The 25,032-nt window shown below is 42.0% G+C and overlaps 1 protein-coding gene across 6 annotated transcripts; it reads right to left on the bottom strand.

Moving 5' to 3' along the window:
• Positions 1-403: 403 nt before the first annotated feature.
• HNRNPH1 (heterogeneous nuclear ribonucleoprotein H1) lies at positions 404-9,587 on the bottom strand. 6 transcript variants are annotated; one of them, XM_030316192.2, is made up of 14 exons: positions 9,511-9,586; positions 8,900-9,029; positions 7,409-7,564; positions 7,053-7,196; positions 5,428-5,566; positions 4,299-4,477; positions 4,146-4,217; positions 3,956-4,089; positions 3,677-3,812; positions 3,221-3,280; positions 3,039-3,128; positions 2,285-2,377; positions 1,772-1,821; positions 404-1,170 (listed from the first exon to the last, which is right to left on the bottom strand). In XM_030316192.2, the coding sequence occupies exons 3-13, from the start codon at positions 7,428-7,430 to the stop codon at positions 1,772-1,774; spliced, it is 1,119 nt and encodes a 372-aa protein (XP_030172052.1). In that variant the 5' UTR covers positions 7,431-7,564; positions 8,900-9,029; positions 9,511-9,586; the 3' UTR covers positions 404-1,170. The 6 variants fall into 6 exon arrangements, with proteins under 6 accessions (XP_030172052.1, XP_030172037.1, XP_030172057.1 ...); XM_030316177.1 differs by lacking the exon at positions 1,772-1,821 and having other exon boundaries at positions 9,511-9,587; XM_030316197.2 differs by lacking the exon at positions 3,039-3,128 and having other exon boundaries at positions 3,191-3,280; positions 9,511-9,585.
• Positions 9,588-25,032: the final 15,445 nt, after the last annotated feature.

The following is a 25,032-nucleotide window of genomic DNA, read 5'->3' as shown; positions in this document are numbered from 1 at the left end:
ACTCAAGAGATGCCATCAGAGTGGGAAGGGTGGCTGGTCAGCCACCCGCCACCCCTGGCACTTCCTTCTTAGCCATGCCTGCTGCAGGCCTCCGCGAACATGCAGAACATGCAGTGAGCACTTCTGCCTCTCCATGTTTTACGCAAGCGCTTAGCGAGTCAGAGGCAGCTCAGGTTAGGTCCTACGCAGCCAGGCCAAACACACAGCCCTTCCACAAGGGCCCCACAAGCTAGATTTACCTTCAGTTGCACTGGAGGGAAGTCTGACGACATCTACACGACAGCCTCAACTGCCGAGCCTCTCTGCCACAGCCAAAGATGTGAGCCACTGTCACCTACGCCCCGGGCAGGAATAGAGCACCAAGAAACAGTCCACATGACACTGAAGTATAGACAAGACAAAGTGCAGTTTTTAAAAGGAAGATTTATTTGACAAGTTTCACTTAGCGCAATACACCTAAAAGGAAATCACAATACAATGAAAGATTTAAATCAAGGCCTCAGAATTTCATACAAACACCAAGACCAAAATCCTAAAGTATTGGTATTGCGTCTCAAATTTCCCCCATTAACTTAAAAAAAAAAAAAAAAAAAAAAAACAAAAAACTTAAACTTACGTGCCTTAGAGGTTATTAAATGAAACTAGAATTAACAAACATGCCAAATGTTTTCACTTTTAATTGTAGACACAGCTCCTATATTGAGTTTTACAAAAAAAAGGCATGTCTTTCAACATGCATCCAAACAGTGTTCAATGTAATGTGGTATAAGAGCAACATTTAACATAATTCAACTGCTTTAACCTAAATACACTTACTGCTTAAGTACATCCTACTATATAACTAGAGAAAAGCTGAAAATTGTTTAACAGTTATAGTTTACTCGGTTGTTACATCCTAGATGAAAGTTTGTGTTCAAAAATACTGAACCTTAAGTCTTTAAAACAATCCTGATTTCCACTTAGAGTAAGCATAAATCACAAGCTTGTATTGCAAAACTGTTAAACTTTTTTCTTTAAAAAATGTTGACCAAGAGTCTGTGATCAGGATCAATTACATTCCCCATCCACCACTCATACTGGACATGCTAGACATCCCTCCCATTCCGTTCACTCCCATAGATGCACGGCTTCCACTACTGTAGTAGCTGCTGTTCACTGCTCCTTGGCTGCCTGCAAAGAGATCAATATTACAAGTCAGGAGAATTATCAGATTATCAGTCAAATAAAATATAGCATTCCAAGAAAAAGTTTAAAAAGTATACGAGTACAAATGGCTGCTGTCCAAGTGGCGAGAAGCATGTTTGGGAAAGGGGACTCCCGACTCCAAACAAGTCTCAATTAACCCCTTTTCTCTGCAGTACCAACTTGCCAGACTCTCGTGCTACCATTTAATTGGATGCTTCAGGATCAACATAGAAAATTAAGTTTAAAGGAAAACTAGTGTTTTTCAAAAATTGCAAAATTACTTCATGTTGTTTTTAAAGCTAAACAAGGCATTTTAAAAAAAAAAATTTTACCATAAACATTCACAATGTGTCCATCGAATGGCATATATGAATAGGGAGGACAGGGGCAGTCTCTTTCTTTTCCTATTCATGGTGGGCAGGAAGTGAGACGACAAAAGTTGGACTAAAGGCAACTCACTGTGCCCAAAATGGCAGCCTCCATGGAGTTAAGTCAGAGCCATTGACTGCTATAGAAATAGTGTTATTACAACATATCAGTATTTGCTATTGGGAATTTAAATTATATTTTTTGAGAAAATATTTACCTATGCAATGTTTGATTGAAAATCACTGGAGTTTTCCTGTAAAACTTGGTCTGCAAAAGGATTTTGTAGGGTAAGACTATAATACCAAAATCACCATTCTTTAGACCAATTGAAAAAAAAAATCAAATAAAAGCAATCCTAGGATAAAACTGACTAGTAAATACGGTCCTGAACCCAACCACCATTCTACTTTATAAAATTCTCCCTCCATCTAAAATGGATTTAATGCTAACGAAAAGACAGAAAAAAAAAAATGAACAATTTTTTTAATAAATGGAGGCAGATGTTTTCTGGCTCGACATTATTCCAAGTTGCAATGACTAATAATTTATACAACACTTCCCCCTCCCAAAGATTGGTTCTGAAAATTAAGCTATTAAAAGAACAAGTTACATTTGGATCAAAAGCATATTATTTATTAACCCCAATTTCACCAAAAAGAAGCCTGCATATTCCCCCAACTAAAGAAACCTGCCTAAAACTTATCTCAAGTATACAGAAAAACACACTTACCATATCCACTCATGCTGCTCTGGCCGCCATAGCCGCCTCCATAACCACCACTCAGCTGCTGACTGGCTGGGCCACCATAACTGGACTGGTTTGCTGTTAAGTTAAGAGAACATTAGAACCTTGTGCCATATGTAATGTGGTACCTGGTGGTACCGGGCTTGTAATTCTAAATCTATGATTTTCCAGTTTTGATTTTATATTACTATAATCCTCTGTCTCCTTCTGCCTACTGCCTATGACCAAAACTACCTATCCATCGTATGAACTAGTCAAACATTTATAAACCAAAAGGCCAACAGTATGCACATCAGCAGGACTAAATGCACATGATTCCATAAAGTAGAGGCATTTTGAGAAGACCTTAAGATACTGCTTAACTGGATTTAGTGGGGTTTTACCCCATAATTTATACAGTAAGGTTATATGAATACACAGGTATAACTGAACACCTAATTATGCCCAACTATGCCCAAGAATTTATTGATCCTGTGCTTTTTAGTTAATTTTAGACTTATACTTCATAAAGACAACCGAACTAGTTTCTGCCATCCCCTCCCCCAAAAGTACTTAAAACTAGTCATCTAAACAGTTTTTACATTAACTCACAAGGATTTAATAAGCCAGACAAAATTCAAATTGAAAACTCTTTGCCTAACTTAATTATGCTAAACTCATTAAAATATAAATTAACTTAACTTATATAATCGACTTATATAGATATGTTTTGGTTTTTAAAAAAACTAACGATATTTACACAAGCCCATGCCTCCCATCATTTGGCTACCATAAGCACCACCGCTTGCTCCTGCTGTAGAATTCAAGAAGAGTTCTACATATCTGTGTTCTGAAATGAGAGAAAAGGCATACAAGGTTAGCTTAAAAAAAAGACACTAAAGTGATATTTACACAAACCCATGCCTCCTAGCATTTGGCTACCGTAAGCACCACCGCTTGCTCCTGCTGTAGAATTCAAGAAGAGTTCTACATATCTGTGTTCTGAAATGAGAAAAAAAAAAGTTTGAAAGTGTTTGTTGGTGAAAGAGAGAGAAGCACTTTTAAGTTCTTAAACAAGTAGATCTGTGAACTTCAAATACTTTTGGTAAAAAAAAAAAAGTCTAGCTGCTTCTCAGGCAATTGGACTATGCACATTTCAAAAACCAGCCTTTTGATTTAAACATTCATCTAAATAAGTCAATTAAGGCTATAATTCAAGTCCATGTTCTCATCACAAACCCCTTCCAATCCCACTAAACCCACATTTTTTAAACACAAACCAAAGAACTAACTCATCAGACCGAATTTCTCATACATCCCTACTATTTCTCTATCACAAACACTGGTCACTCAACCATCTGTAGAGACCCCCGGCCAAGACACTTAAATCTCACTTACGCATATTTGCTTTGTCTTTTGACATAGCTGCCACAGCATCTTCGTGAGTTGCAAACTCGACGTCTGCTTCACCGGTTACTCTGCCATCAGGACCAATTTCAATGTGTACTCTCACAGGGTTCAGCGGTGAAAAGAACTAAATATAAGTATTTCAGAGAATAAGTCAAATCTCTATTGTTAGAAAACACAAATTTATAGCGTACTGTTTCACTTAGACTAAGAACCAAGTTTTTAATGCTCTCCTGAAATAGACAACCTGTAAATTTATCTTACACTTACATTATAAATGTCGTTCTCAGTAGCTCTGTAAGGTAATCCCCGCATGTGTACACAATGTCCTGTTGTGCTCTGGAAAGTAGAGCCACCATCCCCATATCTGTGATCAGACATTCCTGAAAAACAATAATTGAGGTCTAGATGGACAAGAGTGTAAGTATCCCTTAGTTGAGAAATTCAATTCTTACCTTACCTCTTCCAAATCTATCTGACCCAAATCCATAGCCATCATTATATCCATTATAATCATCATAGCCTCCATAACCTGGAAGACAAGAAGTACAATCAATCAAATGAAAACAGTTACACAAACAACAGACCTTGTGATATCTGCATATTGACGTACCTCCTCCATAAGCACCACGTCTCATCCGTTCAAAGCCAGCTCCCCTGCCAATGCTGTTATACCCTCTGCCAGCTCCAGGTCTGTCATAGGGACCTGGCCGCTGCATGGCCATAAGCTTTCGTGGTGGATCATAGTGAGTTCTAACTTCAGCTCGACTGCTCTTAAAGATTTCGATATACCTAAAGCATTGTTCACGAAGGAAAGGGATGGGGAAGGGAGAAAAAACATTAGTTCATTTCATACAGGTATTTAGTTACACAAGAAAACAATGTAGTCATAGCCATGAAACTGACTAATATTTAAAGCCAGATTTCTTATATTTGCATAGGCAATGACCAGAAATTCACTCAATTGTAAGATTTAATGTAAATTGTATTTATAGAGTATAACTCACTCCTCTGAGGCAGAGAGCCCAACCTTAGGGGTAGAGAGGAGTACTACAAATAAGTGTTTTAGGAGGGAAAGAATTCCACTCAACTTTCAACATTTCATGTCTTAAATCCATTGGCATCATGTATAGCAAGTGGGCTAAAAAGCCAGCCTCCACCAACAGTCTAGCCCACACTACACATTTTCTTTCGCCAATAATACCCCAGGCCTATGCTTTTAGTAGAAATCAGCATAGGTAAGCGCATGCTTCAATGAAAAATAGTCACAAGCAAAGAGAATAAAACCTTTTGTGACAATTTCTTGAAAGCTATGCTTATTAATACATATGCAGAATATTTATACAGCAAGAAAAAGTTTGTTGCATTTCAACTTTAAAAACAAGATCAGAAAGTATCACATTTTCTTATGGTAATATTAATTTACTAGGTGGGTGTTATTACAGCTAAAGCCAGGTTTGCATTAACATTTTTTAAAGCCATAGTCTCTCAACTCTATTGATTAGAATTAGGAATCTTGGAATCTTACAGTATCGTAAGGGAGACCAAATTAACTGGGGACAATTTTAAAACCTAAACTTTAATCTGAATGCTTTATGGGACTTTAATATAGGAATTTGAAAATTGTGGCAAAACATCAATTGGGACTAGAAAATAGGTTTCTTTCTTCTAAGCAGAGAGAATATGGATTTAATTGTTTACCATAAGAAAAGTGACAAATCCAACCAACCATCCATCCCCACCTGTGCCCTATTCTTTCCTTGTGTTTCTTTAGAGCCTTTTCAGCTATTTCCTGTGAAGCAAACTGCACGAAGGCCTCCCCCGTACTCCTCCCCTGGAAGTCCACCGGCAATGTTATCCCATTTGGCACGATTTCCAACCCTTCAACCCAAGGACAAATAACCCCAGTAGGGGGGCAATATTAACATCACAAGCCCAGAAATGATTCTTCTTATAGCTTTAAATAAACCAGAATTTTAACTTTAGGTGAACGGTATGCTTTCAACAAGTACTTTTTTACATATGCATTGTAATATGAAGTTCCATTATTACAAAGTATAACTCAATTCTTAACACACCCCATGGCACAGTATGTAAGAAAAAAACTTGAACACAGGATGCATTAAGAATTCAACAATTAACACTCTAATCTATGCAAATTAATGTTGAGAATTACACAAGAATTTAATAAAGTTTCAAGCATTAAATACAACAGTTACTATACTTAAAACACCTTTTACCTCAATTTATATTTCAATGTTCTAAGTTAGTGGAACTTCAACTTTTAAAAAAAATTACACATTTAAACATTTCATATACAAATTGAAACATTGCTTAAATCATATAATTGACAAACATACAATCTAAACTTTTCAACAAACAACTGATCTACACAGCACAATCATGCACTCTTATGCTCTAATAGTAGTATGATTCACTTCTGGAAATTCCGTCTATGAAAAATCCTTTCCGTGGATACATTCCCAAGCTTACAAAAAGGGCTTAAAGCACTTTCCTAGAAGATATGAAATTATGTTCATATTTAACGTTGACAGATAGCATTCAATTCTCACCAATTTAGACAAAAACAATCAAAGCAGACTTGATTTCAAGAATTCTGGCAAAATATTAGGACTTGATACATATCTAAGTCAAGATTTTCATACATACTATACTGAACCATGAAAGGATTTCTTAATTCCACTTATCACATGAGTATTAAAATAGTACTTAAAATATATGATCTAACATTCTTCTACACATGCAATTTTACCAGCTCTTCAGCATAAAAACATTCAAATACTTTAGGCCCAGAACAGTTTCAAAATACTTTATTTCAGACAATGAGACTACATTCAAACTACTCTTACATTAGATTTTAATTAAGTTCATAATTCCCTGGCTACAACAACCAGTTGCTTCCGTATTTTTTTTCCCCACTAAGAGGCCATTAGAGACGTTTCTGGGCCCATGACCCAATTTGTCTTAAAACATAGGCACTTGCCATAAATCACAACAACCTAACTCAAACTAATCTAATGTTAAGGGATCTTACCTTTAACTTGAAGTACTTTGCTGAACAGCATTGTGAGGAAGTAGTTAAGCTGTTGAGGACAATCCTCAAAGATCTACTCTGAACTACAATACTAAATATAGGCAAAGTTAGCATTTTCAAAGTACTTAATTTCCACCTTTAAGATGGGCTTAAATTATTTGAAGGTCTCCAGGAAGAAGAAAACATTTAATTCACCTGTATATACTCACACCTGTTTAAATATCTAAGCTACTCAACTTTAAGGTCTATTAAATCACATGTTGCCAGAAGCTAGCCAGAACTCACTGCTCAGCAACAAACACAACTACATACCTGAGAAGAACTGAACAATTTCTTCCTTGCTACATCCAAAGGGGAGTCCTCTAAGCCGTACAAAGCCATCATTGGCCGTGTCAGGACTATTTGGACCAGTATGCTTCAACACCCAATCCATTTCAACGTTGTTTGACTTGAATACTGAAAGAGGTGCTTAGAATTAGTCAATTTTGGAAAGTCAGAGAACGAAGTTCAGACTTCCTGGGTCTTTAGATAATCTAGGAAGAGCTGCCATAAACTCCCTTAGATGACCATTTCCATGCGGTCAAATACCTAAAATTCAGAAGGGGTAAGATAGAGCTCTATGTGTTTAATGTTTTTATTTACTGTTACTAGGGCAACATAAATCAAACCTTCAACATATCTGTGTCCCATAGTTTCTCTGTCTTTTTTCAGGGCCAATTTGACTTCATCTTCTGATTCAAGTTCAACAAAAGCCTCGCCACTCGGTCTGCCTTCTCTGGTGTAGATGAAACGAATACCTTGAGCCCCATTTTGAATTTTGCAGTCTGGAAAGAAAACAACCGTTAATACAGAATTTAAAACTAAAAACAAAAACAAAAACAAAAAAAAAAAAACCACCTCTGGGTGATACAGATGAAACGCCTATTCATGCTCCGCTACAGAGCTTTTACAAAGCCTAGAATGAGCAATATTACCAAATCCCAGAGCCGCTTTCTAGAACTTAAGCCGTTAACTTCTCCCAAACTTCCTTACTCCCTAGATGATACGTTACATTACCTCAAGAAAACCCAAAATCCAAACAGTTTAACAAAATTGATTTCCAAGTCTTCTCCATTGAACATCCTTTGAAACCCCTCATAAAATAAGTCTGGACTTTGATTTTATGGCATTTTCTGGGTACTGTTTCAAGTTTTGGTCCAGGGCACTTGGTTTTACCTTACTAGCAGCAACATCACAATTTCTCCTGTGAATCCAAATTTGCAGGGCCAATACTCACCTAAGTGGGGATCAATGTTAGCAAGCTAAAATGCTCCAAGTTGCACAGCTGAAGCCAAACTCAGTCTTGCTCACCGCAAGGTGGCTTCCAGTGTACTTGGTTCTCGTTTTACAGGTCGTTTTCCGTTACCCAGGCTAAATTCAGACAGTAAGTCAATACTACAAGTGTCCTTCCAAAACCTGTAAATTTCTTCCAAATATATCTTTATCAGCCTAAACTCACACTAGCAATGAGAACAAGGACATTCTAGTAGAAATTATTCAGAAAACCTACATACTGGAAAAGAGCTACACAGACAAGTAAATTTCCCTGGGCTTCAGTGTCCTCAACTGTAAAGTGAGCCAGATCAAGAACTAGAATGAGCAAGAACTCGTCACAATTACCAAATCTTGATTTGGAAAATTGTCTGAAATTAACAAGTGACATTTTAACTTTCTGAAGTCAAATACCCTGCTTCAAGAACATACCAAAATTGGGAGTAAGTTGTTACACTTCAAGGTTTTGCAAAATGTTAGTATTGTTTGCCCAGCAACTGGGCAATTTTCTCAAGATGAAGAGAGAAATCCCATTTATCCTTTCGAAAAGATAGCCGTAGAAGACTAGTGCTTAAACGTAGGTAAAGCAAACAAACAAAAAAAAAAAATCCGCCAGAGAGGCCGCACTCCCCCTAAGAGGACTCGGAGGGCGGGCGGGGCTTTCGCAATTTCCATTGCGTAACAGCGGCCGGCGGGGCGCGAGCAGCCCAGAGGGAACGGCTGCCGCCCGCGCCCCGCCAGGGGGCGCCCCAGGCCCGGCCCGCCCCGCCCTGGCCCGACCGCCTCACGGCCCCGCCTGCCCGTCCGCCGGCTCCGGCCCCGAACTCCCGCCTCCGCTTCAAACTCACCAGAAAAAAAAACGCTGCACTTCGTCTGCTGAGCAAGACCAAGGCAAGCCCCGGACCTTCACCACGAATCCCTCTCCGCCTTCGGTGCCCAACATCATTGTCTCTTAGTGGGTCCTGGCGTCCAAACAGACTGCAAGGCGAGGAATGAACGTCAGAACAGGGAAATGTTAAAATTCAACAGCCCTCCGCCCTCGAGGCGCCCGACGGTCCGCGGCGCCCGAGTATGAGGCGAGCCCGTGCAGACGCCCGAAACCCAGCAATTCCAACACCAACACCTCTTTGGCCAACGGCCGGGAGCCCGAAGCCGTTGTGGGCACCAAGTACCGGTGCCCCAAGCCGAGGGGGCCCTGGCCTAGCGCCAGCGTGGAGGCAAGGAAATGGCGGCGGCCGCTTCCGCTCCGCCTCCTCCGACATCTCACACAATAGAGTCGACGCGGCCTGCAGGCCTCGGCGGCCCCGCCGCTACTCGGCGAATTACTCTGGCTTCTAGTTGCAGCCCGCACCTTGCCAGGGCCCCACAGGCACTACCGAGGGCTAGGGATAAGCAGTCCTCGAAAAAATGACATCCTCGGGGGCCGCTGGGTAGCAAACACAGAGCGACACTCACCTACCTGAACACACGACTTCGGCGTGGCTGAGAAGAAATGGCCAGCGGGCGCCTGCGCAACCTAAATAAGGCCCTTTGAACAAGCTCTGCGCACGCGCAGCTAGGTGCCCGCACCGCCCCCTTGCGTCACACAGAGCTCAGACGCATGCGTAATTTCATGAACGGGCCTCCCTCTAGGCAGCATATGATTGTGCGCACGCGTTTTGGGCTCATTCCCCCTCCCACCTCCATAAACCCGCCAGGCTTTCTTGCGCCTGCGCCATTCCGCGGTTATTGAACTTCGAGCCTCTGCCGTTTATGATTTAGTTTCATGCGCATGCGTCTTCCTTCAAACAGTTCTGTCCCCTTACCCGCCAGAGTGGGGGAGGGGAATGGCGGCAATCCATTCCCTGTAGTAATCATATGAAAGGCCGTCCCGAGATCTGGGGTGTGGTGCGGTGGCTACGTTCCTACCCCTACTCTAGCCTATTATCCGTGCTCCGGGCTGACCTGAAGGGACAGCCGCTCCCCGCCCTGGCGCCGCCTATACCCGTTTTCTCCCTAGAACCAGCCTATGACCACCTGGGCCTCTCCTGGGGGCTGCGACACCGGAAGCATGTCCAAGGCTTATGTGCCTCCACTCCCCTTACCTGCCACCGTTGGGCCTGAGGCCCGGACCCGCGCGGGGTCTCCTGCGCGTGCCTCAGTCCCGTACCTGGCTTTTGCCCTAACGAACTCGCACCCCCGCGACCCTCCCCCCCTTCCCGCCCCCCCCCCCCTGCGGCGCCCAGTAGGCAGGCCCTGAACGCCGCGGGGCGCTGCCACGAGAAAGGGTGGCCGGAAGCCGTGTCCCACTGCACTTCATCAACGCCGGACTCGGCTCTCCTGAGCAGGTTCCTGCTTAATTCTTCCAAGGATAAGTGGGTACTATTAAGTCCCTTTCCCCGGTGGAGACGCCGGGTCACCCCATGTGAGCTTATGGCACAAGATGAGTGGTGTTCCTGGTCCCCACCAGCACTGCAGGGAACTTACCTGCCTGTCCTCTCTACCTCAGACCTACGGACACAGGCCATAAACAAGTTAGCAATAAGGTAGTGTTGGACAGTTAGTGAAGGCCTCTCTGAATGCCACCATGAAAGGATTTGGGCGAAATCCTTGGGCGAAAGTTTGTTCCTGCCCAAGTGTAATAATCTGGAAGCCGCATCCAGTTTTGACAGGTTTGAGAAAACTAGAGAAAGATTCATCAATGGAGTAAAGAGGGACAATGATCCAAGATAGGATCCCAGAGGTAGGGTGATCCTGACGGGCCATTTAGGTCTTGGCAAGGGTGTTAACTCCAAGTGCAAGGGGAAGGCATGAGCAGATCTTCAACAGGAAGCAATACAAGCTGTTGGTAAAGGAAAATTCCATGGCTAGGAGTGAGAGGGACACAGAAAGAACAGGCAGGGTGAATAATGCTGCCTGCCCTCAAATGAAAACAGAGCTAGAGGAAATGGCATTTTGGCTGAAGTCACCAAGACGTGGGACTCCCAAATCTTCCAGACAGGAGGTCTATTTCTGGGTGGTTCACAAGTAAGGAAAACATTTTTTTTTGCTTTTGAGATTTTTTTTAATGTTTTACTTATTTTTGAGATAGAAAGAGACAGGGCATGAGCAGGGGAGGGGCAGAGAGAAAGGGAGACACAGAATCTGAAGCAGGCTCCAGGCTCTGAGCTGTCAGCACAGAGCCTGACGCGGGGCTCGAACTCACGGAGTGTGAGATCATGACCTGAGCTGAAGTCGGACGCTTAACCAACTGAGCCACCCAGGCGCCCCCATTTTTTTTTGCTTTTGGACGCTCTCCCCAGGATATCACAAAGACACTTCCCAGAGGTTTCTTATAATTTTTTGTTTTAATTAAGGTATAATTAACATCCGGAGGTGTCGTCTTAATAGGTTACAGCGTTTGAGAGTTCAGGTCTTATTAAATGACCAAAGAACACTGGTTTATGATCAGATGAGGGAAAACCCCTGATCTCCTTGGTAGTGCATTTAAAAAAATCATGTTTCTACCTTTTAACAATATGGCCACACTTCTAAGATGTTTATTTTTCCTAGTTTTTTTCCTACAGTTTCCTGTGATTTTCTCCCATAATAAGAATGTGGGTGCCTGGGTGGCTTAGTCAGTGGAGCATGCAACTTTTGATCTTGGCATTGTGGGTTTGAGCCCCACATAAGGTGTAGAGGTACTTAAAAATCCTTTAAAAAAATCAATGTAATGTATCATTATCACAGAAAGACTTGATCATTTCTGTAGGATAAATTTCTAGAAGTAAAATTATTTAATGAAAGGATCTGAGTCTTTTAAAGGCCCCTAATAAAGGCTATAGCACTTGACAAATCCTCTCTGTGGTATGTGAGGGTTTCATATCCCTTGTTTTGCTGGCACTGAAAATTTCCTTTCCACTAATCTTTGGTGATGTAACACTGAGAAAAACCATATCTCTAATTTGCACCTGTTTGATTACTAGTGAGGTAGAATAAATTTTATACATTTATAGCCAACTCCCTCTTACATAAATTGGCAGTTTGATTGCTTTCTCCAGTGATCTTGTGGTCTTTTTAAGGCTATTAACCCTTGGTCACAGCTGCCCCAAATATCTTTCTGTTCACTTACCTTTTGCTTGTTATAGTTTTAATAAGAAATAAGGAAGTTTTGGGGCACCTGGGTGGCTCAGTCAGTTAAGCATCTGACTCTTGATTTCAGTTCAGGTCTTGATCTTATACTTCATCAGATCAGATGGAGCCCTAGGTGGGCTGTGCATTTACAGCGCGGAGACTGCTTGGGATTCTCTCAAAAATAAATAAACTTTAAAAAAAAAAGAAATAAGGAAGTTTTTAATTTTGATGAAGTCAAAGCCATGGATACTTTTTATCTTTAAGCTTAGAAAGCCCTTTCCTACACAGAGATAAAGCATGCATTTATTCATCATCTATATCTTTCATCAATTCTAAAATAATATCTTTTCACAGTTTAACCTCTCTAATATAGGGATGTGTTTTAAAAACCAGTGGCATGTTATAGTTTACTTGGCAGCATTTTTTTAGTAGTACATAAATAGTGTGTCTTAAAATTAATGACATCATAGTTTTAATAGAAACGGGTATATTCCACTTAATTTTTGTGATGACACATTGCAGCCATTAAAATTATGTTTTTATGGATTTGTTGATATCGTGAAGAAATGTGTGTGATATAATTGTATGTGGGAAAAGAGCAGATTACAAAATTAATAAGTGGTATATGGACCATGTAAAACTATATTAACGTTACATTAAAACACTGTGGCCAAAGAAATACAAATTAAAGTAAAAAACAATGCAACACCTTTCACCACTAATTTTCAAAGTAATGACTGTTAAAAAGAGTAATAATATGGGGCACCTGGGTGGCTCAATCAGTTAAGCATCCAACACCTGATCTCCGCTCAGGTGGTGATCTCAGAGTTTGTGAGTTCTAGCCCCTCATCCGGCTCCTCGCGGACAGTGTGGAGCCTGCTTGAGATTCCTCTCTCTCTGCCCCTCCTACATGCTCTCTCTCTCTTTTTCTAAACAAACAAACAAATACTATTTTAAAAAAGAGTAATAATAGAGCTGGAAAGGGAAAGAATGCAGGGAGACGCCATGCACATGCATTGCACTGCTGTTGGAATGTAAATTGGTACAGTCTGCCTGAAGGACTATTGGCAATATATATTCAAAGTCTTGAAAATATATGTCCCTTAGTGTGCCTGAGTGGCTCAGTAGGTTGAGCATCCAACTCTTGGTTTCAGCTCAGGTCATGATCTCATTGTTCTGGGATCGAGCCCATATTAGGCTCTGTGCTGACAGTGTGGAGCCTGCTTGGGATTCTGTCTCCCTCTCTCTGCCCTCCCCGCCATCTCTCTCTCTCAAAATAAATAAATAAACTTAAAATATTTTTTTTTCGGCTGTCTCAGTCAGTAGAGCATGGGACTCTTGATGTTGGGGTGGTGAGTTTGAGCCCACTGTTGGGCGTAGAGCTTACTTTTATAAAAAATTATAAGAATGTTTATTGCAGCCTGAAATGGGGAAATCACAGAAAATAACTTTAAATGTCTATTGTTGTGTTGAATAAATTGTGGTATAGCTTTACCATACATTCTTACTTGGAGTGATATCACCTCCTAAGGGTGGCAAAAATTAGTTCTTGAGTGTGGGGGAAAGGCAAAATCTTTGCTACTACCATGCTTTATGGCCACCTAAAAAGATATACCATGTGTCTATGCTATTAACATTTCATGTGGGGAGGCATTAGGGGGAAAACTGTCCAAAAAGTTTCCTTTGGGTGACAATCATGAAAAAAGAAATTGAGAAAAACTGATCTCTATAATAGAATACTCCACAATGATTAAAAATGGTGATTTAGGAGTATATTTTTGAAAAGACGTTTACAATACTTGTTACGTGAAAAGCAATTCATGAAGCAATAATAGTACAGCTCAGTTTTCTGAAATATGTATAACTACACACATGTATAGAATGTGTGTGTATTTGTATGTATATACACACATACAAGGTATAATCTAAAATGTTTATAGGGACTTTGGATGGTGCCAGCGTGGGTGAATTGTCTTGTTTTGTTTCTCGGTATTTTTCATCGTTTTAATGCTCAACACTTAACTATTTGCAGATGCAAAACTTTACAATTCTCTTAGTGGTTAGATTGAGAACGTCAGGACACGCGTTTCTCCCCATCGTCTTGGAATCTCAGCACCAGCAGCCTCCCGAACGTGCTTGCGGGCAGGGACCACACTTTGGAGCTGGACACTCAGACAGCCACGCGGGCGCAGTGGGTAGAGCCGGGGACTAGGGTCCCAAGCGCATCCCCACCTCCACGCTGCCTGGCTTTGCCCCTCCAGCTGCGCGATCCCGATTGTATTACAGGAGATCGCCTCTCCCACACCTCGTGAAGACTCTGAAACTATTCCAACCACCGTGAATTCGTATATTTGGAGCAGTATAAACAAAGGCGGAGGCGGAGCGTCCCAGGGGAGGAGCCTGGCTCTCCCAAAGAAGGGGGGGTCCGCCGCAGAGTGAGGCTGGGAAAAGGGGATCCTAACACGCCCCCTTCGGTTGGCTCAGCGCACCTCCTTCAAGGCGGAATGCGACAACCGTTGGTTTTGAACTTTTTAGGTATTGACCCTGGTCTCCCAAGGCTTTAGCCTGGTCACTCACTGTGGTTGAATCCTGCAGCCAGGTGTTCAAAGTGTACTGATGGCTAACGTTATTCCTTATATTAAAAATTTTTTTGTTGTGGTAAAATATACCTAACAAAAAAGTTACCCTTTTAGCCATTTTTAAGTGTACAATTAAATGGGATTAAATACATTCACAATGTTGTGCAAATATCACGACTATCTTTCTCCAGAACATTTTCATCTTCTCCAACTGAAATACTACCATTTAAGCACTGACTCCCCCAGTCCCCAGTGACCTCTATTCTGTCTCTAGAAATTTGCCTATTCTAGGTACCTGACATAAGTGGAATCGTAGAATATTTTTTGTGTATGGTTATTTAACTCAACACAATAGTTTCAAGGTCTATCCATTAGAATAGACCTTATCAGAATTTCCTTTCTTTCTAAAACAAATGTTGTTATATGTGTATACTACATCTTGTTTATCTGTTAATCCATTAATGGACATTTGAGTTGGTCCCACCTTTTAACTCTTGTGAATAGTGCTGCTTTGAACGTTGGGGGTAAAAGTATCTGTTTCATACAGATCTGGGTATCTGTATATACCCAGGAGTGGAATTACTGGATCCTTTGTCATTCAATGGTTATCTTTTTTAAGGACCACCAAACTGTTTTCCACAGAGACTGAGATATTTTACATCACCGCCGGCAATGCACAAGGCTTCCAATTTCTCCACATCTTCAGCAACACTAGTTATTTCCTAGTTGTTTTTGGTTTTAGTTTTTTACAGTAGCTGTCAAGGAGTGTGAAGTGGTGTCTCCCTGTGGTGTTCATTTGCATTTCTCTAGTGAACATCTCTGAAGATGTTGAGCATCTTTCTATATGCTTCGGGGCCATTTGTAGATCTCCTTTGGAGAAATGTGTGTTTAAGTTCCTTTTCTATTTTTCATTTGGTGGTAGTTGTTATTGTTGTTGTTTTGTCTGAGTTTTAAGGATTTTTTATATATTCTGGATATTAATCCCTTATCGAGTATATGATTTGCAAATACTCTCTCTCATTCTGTGGGTTGTCCCTTACATTTTTGAGTCTTTGTAATGTGATTTTCCTTTCTGAAGGTTCCTTGACCCGTTGCTTACTAGCTTCTCACATATACATCCATTTCATGCATTCAATCCACCCAGACAACGTTCCAGTACATTTCATATACCGTGCTCTTGCCTGAGCACTGGAGGCATAATCACAGGAGAAAAGATCCCTGTCCTGGAAGAGCTTGCAGTTTAGTGGGGGAGGTGAACAAAAAACGAATGATTATGCAACTCAGCCAATGACTACAGATCCTGACAAGTGCTGTGCAGGACAGCAAGAGCCCCTGACATAATGTGAGGTTGGAGGAAGTTGCTGAGAAAGTGGCACTCACACTGGGATTTGACAGATGAGAGGGCCTGGTTAGGGCAGAGTGATTTGGCCAAAGCAACCCAGCTTTGAGGCTGGGGGGCCTGAAGCCAGACATGGTTTTACTGGCAGTGGGAAACCACTGAAGGCTCAAGCTGCACAGTGGAATGACCCATTTTATTTTCTCAAGGATTATTCTTGCTGCTATGCTGCCAATAGTTTGAGAAAGGAACCCTCCTTCCTCCCCGTCCCCCACCTGACATTCGCCACATCCTGCCTGGCACCCACAGGCAGGCACCGCTCTGGCCCAGGCTCTGTCATCCCTCCATCATCTGATGAACATGGTTGATCTCCTGGGCTATCCTCTTGTCCTCTGCCTGGTCACCCTCAACCCCAGAGTGATTTCCTTTTGTCCTGCTAACAGCTTTACTGAGATACAATTCACATACCAGACAGGTTTTTTGTTGTTGTTGTTTTGTTTTTTATTTCAGTGTAATCACTGAGTTCTGCCACCATCACCACATTCTTTTTATTTTTTTTAAGTTTATTTATTTATTTATTTTTGAGAGAGAAGAGGGCAGGGCAGGGGGAGAGAGAGAGGGAGAGAGAGAATCCCAAGCAAGCTCCACACTGTTAGTACAGAACCCAAGGTGGGGCTCAAACTCACGAAACTGTGAGATCATGACCTGAGCCGAAACCGGGAGTCAGATGCTTAACCGACTGAGCCACCCAGGTGCCCCACTATCACCACGTTCTAAGTTTAGAACATTTTCATCACCCACAAAAAGAAACCCCTTACCAATTATCAGTCTGGAGCAGTCTTTGAAAACTACAAGTGAGATCATATAACTCACCCGCTTTGAATCTTTCATGGCTCTCAACGAGGTCCTGCATGATGTGACTCCTGTGTGCCTCCCATCTTCTTCTCATGGCCTCTTCACCCCCTTCCTTATGCTCCAGCCATGCTGACCTCCTTTCTGCTCTTTTCTATCACAGGCCTTTGCAAATGGGGATTCCTCCACCCAGAGCACTGTCCCTCAAATGCTCTCATCACCAGCTCCTTCTCTGGGTCTCTGTCCATCAAATTCCTCTATTCAAATCTTTCATACCTTTTCTACACCCTGTGATCATCTTGTTTATTTACGTGATTACTGTTTCTTGGCTGTTCCCCCACACTACAATGTTGCTTATATTGCTAGCACTGGGACAGAGTGCCTGGCATGTAATAGGCATCAACAAGTAAGTGTTGGATGAGAAAAGGATTAAAGAGAAGAGGGGAAAGGACACAGGAAGGTCAGTGTCCTGGAGGGACAAAGGCACCATTCACTGAGATGGGGAGAGGGGAGAGCTGGAGGCAAGCAGAAAGGAGGGGACGTGTCAGTAGATCCATTTTGAATATATTAAATTTGAGATGCTTCCAAGATATCCAAGTGGAGGTGTCATACAAGCAGCTGGAGTCCTATGAGTCTAAAGCCAACAAGAGTAGTCTAAGCTGGATATAAAAATCTGAATGTCACTGGATATGGATGATATTTAAAGCCTCAGGGATGAATAAGGGGCTTACCCTTGAGAAGAGACACTTAGGGATTCCAACATCAGGCATCACACAAATTATAGACTGGGAGGTTGTGTCAAAGAAAGAAAAAACAAGAAAGAGGGGCACCTGGGTGGCTCTATTGGTTGAGCATTGACTTTGGCTCAGGTCATGATCTCACAGTTTGTGAGTTCGAGCCCTGCATTGGGCTCTCTGCTGTCAGGGCAGAGCCAGCTTCAAATCCTCTGTCCCCCTCTCTCTCTCTGCACCTCCCCCACTTGTGCTCTCTCTTTCAAAATAAATATTTAATTTTTTAAGTTTCTTTTTTAATGTTTATTTATTTTTGAAAGAGAGAGACAGACAAGACAGAGAGACAGAGAAAGACACAACACAAGCAGGGGAGGAGCAGAGGGAGAGGGAGACACAGAATCCGAAGCAGAGGCTCCAGGCTCTGAGCTGTCAGCACAGAGCCCAACACAGGGCTCAAACTCATAAACCATGAGATCATGACCTGAGCTGAAGTTGGACACTTAACCAACTGAGCCACCAAGGCGCCCCTGAAATAAACATTAGAAAGAAAGAAAGAAAGAAAGAAAGAAAGAAAGAAAGAAAGAAAGAAAGAAAAAGAAGAAAGAAAAGGGGAGGGAGGAAGGAAGGACAGGGAGTACAGTCCACAGCATCAAATTCTAGTGAGAGGACTCAGAAGATAGGGGAACTGAGGCCCTGGAATTTGGCAACATGGAAGTCACTAGTGCCTTTAGCAAGAGCAGGTTAGGTCAAATTAAAGGGGTGGAAACCAGAGCAGAGTGCAGAGAAAAGTCAGGGAGGGCACATACAATACCAGCACACTCTTCCTAGAACACAATATAATGAATTTGTGTTGGTTTGAGCTACTACGTTTGTGGTTGTTTGCTATAGCAGTAACAGGAAAGTCATTCAGGGCGTATTCTAGGAAACAAAAAGGATAATTCCTTGTCTTGTAAATCAAGGAGAAAAATCTTGTGATTATATCCATGGATACTCAGAAAGGCACTTGATGAGAAGAAAGAGAGAAAAAGAGAGAAAGGAAGAAAGAAAGAAAGACATTTGAAAGAATTCTCTATCTTTTCCTCATAAGGGCATAAATTTAAAAAGAATAGAAGAAATATACTTAAATGTAATAAAGACTATTTACCAGAACCCAAAATTGTAAAGGAAACTTAAATCAATCAATCAATCAAACTAAATGGATATATCAAAGTTGTTTCTACTAAAATCTGGATCAAGACAGGGGTTATCACTCCTCTTTAAGATTGTTTTGGAAGTTCTAGGTAGACAATGCCATTCTAACTGGTTTAAATGATTTTATTTTTTTTAAGTAATCTCTGCATCCAACGTGGGGCTCAAACTCACAACCCTGAGATCAAGAGTTGCATGCTCTACCAACTGTGCCAGCCAAGTGCTCCTAGAACTGGTTTAAATTAAAGTTCAACTGGGGGGCCCTGGGTGGCTCAGTCAGTTGAATGTCTGACTCCTGATATTGGCTCAGGTCATGATCTCACAGTTCATGGGATTGAGCCCTGAGTCAGGCTCTGTGCTAACAGTGTGGAGCCTGCTTGACATTCTCTCTCTCTCTCTCTCTCTCTCTCTCTCTCTCTCTCTCTCTCTCTCCATCTCTCTCTCTCTCTCAAAAAAAGAAAAAATTCCAGGGGTGCCTGGGTGGTGCAGTTGGTTAAGCAGCTGACTTTAGCTAAGGTCACGATCTCACAGTCCATGTGTTCGAGCCCCACGTTGGGCTCTGTGCTGACTGCTCAGAGCCTGGATCCTGCTTCATATTCTGTGTCTCCCTCTCTCCCTCTGCTCCTCCCCTGCTTGTGTTCTATCTCTCTCTGTCTCTCAAAAATAAATAAATGTTTAAAAAATTCCATAATAAATATTTAAATATAAAACAATGTATTAGAAAACAGAATAAAAAAATTTAAAAAGAGAAAACAATAACATTTACATAACTGGAGTAGAAATTGCTGAGTATTAAGCCTGGAAACCGGAAAGCCAAAAGGAAAAGATATATTTGACTGCGCACAAATTTTAAATTTTCCTAGAAAAAGATATAAGAAAATATAGAAAGCAAATGATAAGCTGAGAAAATATTTATAAAATATGTGAAAGACAAAGAGTCAAAAGCCCTAATATGCAATTGAGACCGGAAACCATAAAATTCTTAGAAGAAAACAGGCCATAATTTCTTTGACACGGGCCATAGAAATATTTTTCTGGATATGTCTCCTCAGGTAAGAGAAACAAAATCAAAATGTAACTATTGCAACTACACCAAAATAAAAAGGTTTTGCAGGGGCACCTGGCTGGGTCAGTCAGTGGATCATGCAACTCTTCATCTCACGGTTGTGAGTTTGAGCCCCATGTTGGGTGTAGAGACTTCTTAAAAAATAAAATAAAGGGGCGCTTGGGTGACTCAGTCACTTAAGCGTCCAACTTCGGCTCAGGTCGAGATCTCACGGTTTGTGAGTATGAGCCCCACATCGGGCTCTGTGCTGACAGCTCAGAGCCTGGAGCCTGCTTCGGATTTTGTGTCTCCCTCTCTCTTTCTGCCCCTCTCCCACTCACGCTCTCTCTCTCTCTCTCTGTCTCTCAAAAATAAATAAATGTTAAAATTTTTTTAATTAAAAAATAAATTAAAATAAAATCTTAAATAAAATAAAGTAAAATCTAAACAAAACAAAACTTTTGCACAGTGAGGGACACCATCAACAAAGTGACAAGGCAACCTACCAAATGGGAGAATATACTTGCAAACGATATATTCAATGAGGAGTTAACATCCAAAATTTATAAAGAACTTATAAACCCATTACCAAAATCATCATCATCATCATCATCATCATCCAATTAAAAAATGGCCAGAGGCCCTCAATCGACATTTTTTAAAGAAGACATACAAACAGGCAACAAACACATGCAGACACTCAACCATACTCATCATCAGGGAAATGCAAATTCAGAACCACAATGAGCTATCACCTCACACCTGTCAGAATAAAAAAGACAAGAAATGCGTGCTGGCAAGGATGTGGAGAAAAAGGAACCCATGCACTGTTGGTAGAAATGGATATTGGCACAGCCACCATGGAAAACAGTTTGGAGTTTCTTCAAAATTAAAAATAGAATTGCCACATGTTGCATTAATCCCACTACTTGGTATTATCCCAAAGAAAACAAAACACTAGTTCAATATGACATATGCATCTCTATGTTTATTGTAGCTTTATTTAAAATAGCCAAGATATTGGGGCGCCTGGGTGGCGCAGTCGGTTAAGCGTCCGACTTCAGCCAGGTCACGATCTCACGGTCCGTGAGTTCGAGCCCCGCGTCGGGCTCTGGGCTGATGGCTCAGAGCCTGGAGCCTGTTTCCGATTCTGTGTCTCCCTCTCTCTCTGCCCCTCCCCCGTTCATGCTCTGTCTCTCTCTGTCCCAAAAATAAATAAACGTGGAAAAAAAAAATTTTAAAATAGCCAAGATATGAAAGCAACCCAAGTGTCCATTGATAGATAAATGGATAAAGAAGAGTGAGATAAATACATAAATAGATAGGTAATGGAGTACTATATTACGCAGCCATACAAAATAATGAAATCTTGCCACTTGTGACAACATGGTTGGACCTGAAGGGCATAATGCTAAGTGAAATAAACCAGAGGTAGACAAATACCATATGATTTCACTCATATGTAGGATTTAAGGAACAAAGGAACAAGCAAAGGAAAAAAAAAAGACACAAAAAAGAAAGACTCTTTTTTTTTTTTTTTTTTTTTTTTTTTTTTTTTTTCAACGTTTATTTATTTTTGGGACAGCGAGAGACAGAGCATGAACGGGGGAGGGGCAGAGAGAGAGGGAGACACAGAATCAGAAACAGGCTCCAGGCTCTGAGCCATCAGCCCAGAGCCTGACGCGGGGCTCGAACTCACGGACCGTGAGATCGTGACCTGGCTGAAGTCGGACGCTTAACCGACTGCGCCACCCAGGCGCCCCAAGAAAGACTCTTAAATACAGAGAACAAAATAGTGGTTATCAGAGGGCAGAAATGTGGAGGATGGGAGAAATAGATAAAAGGGACTATACTTTTTAAAAAATTTTATTTATTTTGAGAGAGTGAGAGAGCAATCATGTGCATGAGCAGGTGAGGGGCCGAGAGAAAGAGGGTAAGAGAGAATCCCAAGCAGGCTCCACTCTCAAAACATTGATATCATGACTTGAGCTGAAGTCAAGAGTGGGGCGCTTAACTGAGTGAGCCACCCAGGCACCCCAAATTAGAATATACTTATCATTTGGTTCAGGTCATGATCCCGGGGTCATGGGATCAAGCCCCATGTCAGGCTCCACACTAAGCATGGAGTCTGCTTGGGATTCTCTTTCTCTCTCTCTCTCTCTCTTCCTCTGCCCCCTCCCCTGCTTGATTTCTTGCTCTCTAAAAATAAAAAAAAATTTTTTTAGAAAGAATATACTTATCACTATGAGCTCTGAGTAATGTATAAAATTGTTGAATCATAAAAAAATAAATATGAAAGGCAAAGAGTTAAAATCCTTAGTATGCAATTGTACCTACAATTTTTAACAGACCAGTAAGAAAACAAGACACATAAATGACTCAAATCTTATGAATAGGGCTCAACCTCACAAGTAGTCAGAGAAATGCAAATTAAAGCAGCAGTAAGATTGGCTACAATTAAAGAGGGGTTCATATACAAACTATAACACAGTCTGTTGTTTTTTTTTTTAAGTTCATCCATTTTGAGAGATAGAGTGCATGCGTGTGCAAGCAGGGGAGGGGCAGAGAGAGAGGGAGGGAAAGAGAGAATCCCAAGCAGGCTCCAGGCTGTCAGCCTGGAGCCTGACACAGGGCTGGAACCCACAAACCATGAGATCATGACCCGAGCCGAAATCAAGAGTTGGATGCTCAACCAACTGAGCCATCCAGGTGCCCCTTCAAAAAGTTTTGAAAACCAGAAAGATGTTTTCACTTTGTTAAATTTGAGGCCATTCGGCAGCGAGACTTTAACCTGATCTAATATGAAGCTATTTGCAGTCTTAAGTCACTTTGCTTGGTGAGAATATTTTTTATATTCTGCAGAACCATTAACTAATGCATTTGATTAGGAAGTGCTGCCTCAGAGCCTGCTGGGGGTGTCATATAATTTCCTAAAATCCAAAAAGTACCGCATTCTGAAACACATGTAAGGAGTTTAAGTGCTCATAGCTCTATAATCTGCAGTCCTGGCAGGTAGGCTGAGTGAGAGAAGCATGCATTGACTGATTTTCAAACGTTAAAACAACCTTGCATTCCTGGAATAAATCCTACTCTGTCATGATGTGTTATCTTTTTACATTAACGTTGGGTTTGATTTGCTAATATTTGATAAGGATGTTTAAGTCTACATTAACCTGGCCTATTGGTCTGTAACTTTCTTTTGTAATCTCTTTGCCAGCTTTCTGTCCTGGGTGGTGCTGGCCTCAGAAAAGGAACTGAGTGGCCAGTGTTCACCCCTCCTCTATTCTCTGTGTTTGTATGAGACACCATCTGGGCTTGGATCTTTCTTTTGGGGAAGATTTGGGTAACAAATTCAATTTCTTGGGGCGCCTGGGTGGCTCAGTCGGTTAAGTGTCCAACTTCGGCTCAGGTCATGATCTCAAGGCTCATGAGTTCGAACCCCGTGTCAGGCTCTGTGCTGACAGCTCAGAGCCTGGAGCCTGCTTTGGGTTCTGTGTCTCCCTCTCTCTCTACCCCTCCCCCACTCACATTCTGTCTCTGTCTCTCAAAAATAAATAAACGTACAAAAATAAATAAAAAAACCAAGTTCCATTACTTTTCCTTTGTTTCTTTTTTACAGCAAGCCACAAGGCAAGACAGATATCTACCCCTGTGATGCAGGTCAGAACTTGTGTCAGGTGCTCAGCCCCAGACACCAAGCACAGGGTGATGGCTCTGCTGAGGTTGGCTTAGCCAGTTCAGGACTGATCCCCACACCTGGGTGAGGGGCTCCCTCTGTAAGGGTGAAACCCAAACAGTCAGTGTTCTCTGTGGCCCTGGGCTAGTATGAAAGATAAAGCGAAGCCTGTGGCCATGAAGCCGGAAACAGCGATTACGCAGGCTTGCGCAGGGGAAAAGGAAGAAAATTTGAAAGTTGGAAGACTAAAATAAATCCGGAGAGATCATCACCATTACAGAGCAAGTTTGCTGTTTCCCATTAGCAGGGATAGGGCTCAGAGCAGGGGGTGCTGGCAAGTCGAAAACAAAGTTAGTTTTTTCCCATTAGAGTCCTATGAAGAAGTTTGTGCACATTACCCCACTGTGCCCGCCGTCTCCCCTTACACACGTGTTGGTACAGATGGCGATGTTGAGTGAAGCCTGCAACCACTCCTGACCAGCCATTCGTGAATATGAAACAGAAAAACAAACAAGATAGGGAGGAGGCTTGACTAACAGGGCAGGGAGAACTCCAACAGGGAGGGACAGGTTCTCACCAGAGTGGTGTGGGATGGCCAGAAGCCTCCAGAGAGTCCATTTCCAGCCTACAGCTACAGGGCTGCAGTGCAGACGAGCATGATGAACAGGCCAGCTCTACCAGAAGAGCCGTGACCTTGGCGTCCAGGTCAGAGCAGACAAGCTCACACCATGGTCAGCTCAGTCTGAATGTCCTCGACTCGAGGACACCTTGACCTGCCATTCATTGTTCAAGAATAAGTCCTAGGGGCGCCTGGGTGGCTCAGGCAGTTGAGTGTCCGACTTCATCTCAGGTCATGATCTTGAGATTCATGAGTTCAAGCCCTGCATCAGGCTCTGTGCTGACAGCTCCAAGCCTGGAGCCTGCTTTGGAATCTCCCTCCCTCTCTGCCCCTACCCTGCTCACACTTTGTCTCTCTCTCAAAAATAAAGAAACATTAAAAAAATTAAAAATAAAGAATAAATTCTAGATTCACAGGGCTTACAGTCTCAAAGGGAATAATCCACCTTCCTGCCTGTTTGCTAGGTGGCATGTACTATTTCAGAAAGGAGTTAGGATGCATTAGTCAGGATGGGCTGGGTTATGCTGCAGTAGCAACTCCAAGTCTCAGGGGCTTAACAAGACAAAGTTGGTTTCTCACTGCTCAGACGGACACGTCTATCTTAGGTCAGGGAGGTTCTACTCCATCTTGCTTCCCTCAAGGACTCAGGCTGGTGGTGTCTCTACCATCCGGAACCAACACTGTGGCACCCAGAGGCTTCCACCCAGAAGAGACACAAATAGTTCTGTCAACAGCTCCTTAACCAAATAAGTCACATGGCCAAACCGTTCTTCAAGAGGCTGGAGAAATGAAACTTTCCCATCGTCCTGGAAAAGGAACTAGAAATCTCAATGAACAAGAGGAGAGACCGCCCACTCTAGGTG

This window comes from Lynx canadensis, chromosome A1, assembly GCF_007474595.2.
Source record: "Lynx canadensis isolate LIC74 chromosome A1, mLynCan4.pri.v2, whole genome shotgun sequence".
Classification (NCBI taxonomy): domain Eukaryota; kingdom Metazoa; phylum Chordata; class Mammalia; order Carnivora; family Felidae; genus Lynx; species Lynx canadensis.
The sequence above is the reverse complement of the archived record's forward strand: the minus strand, read 5'-3'. Positions and strand labels throughout refer to the sequence as shown.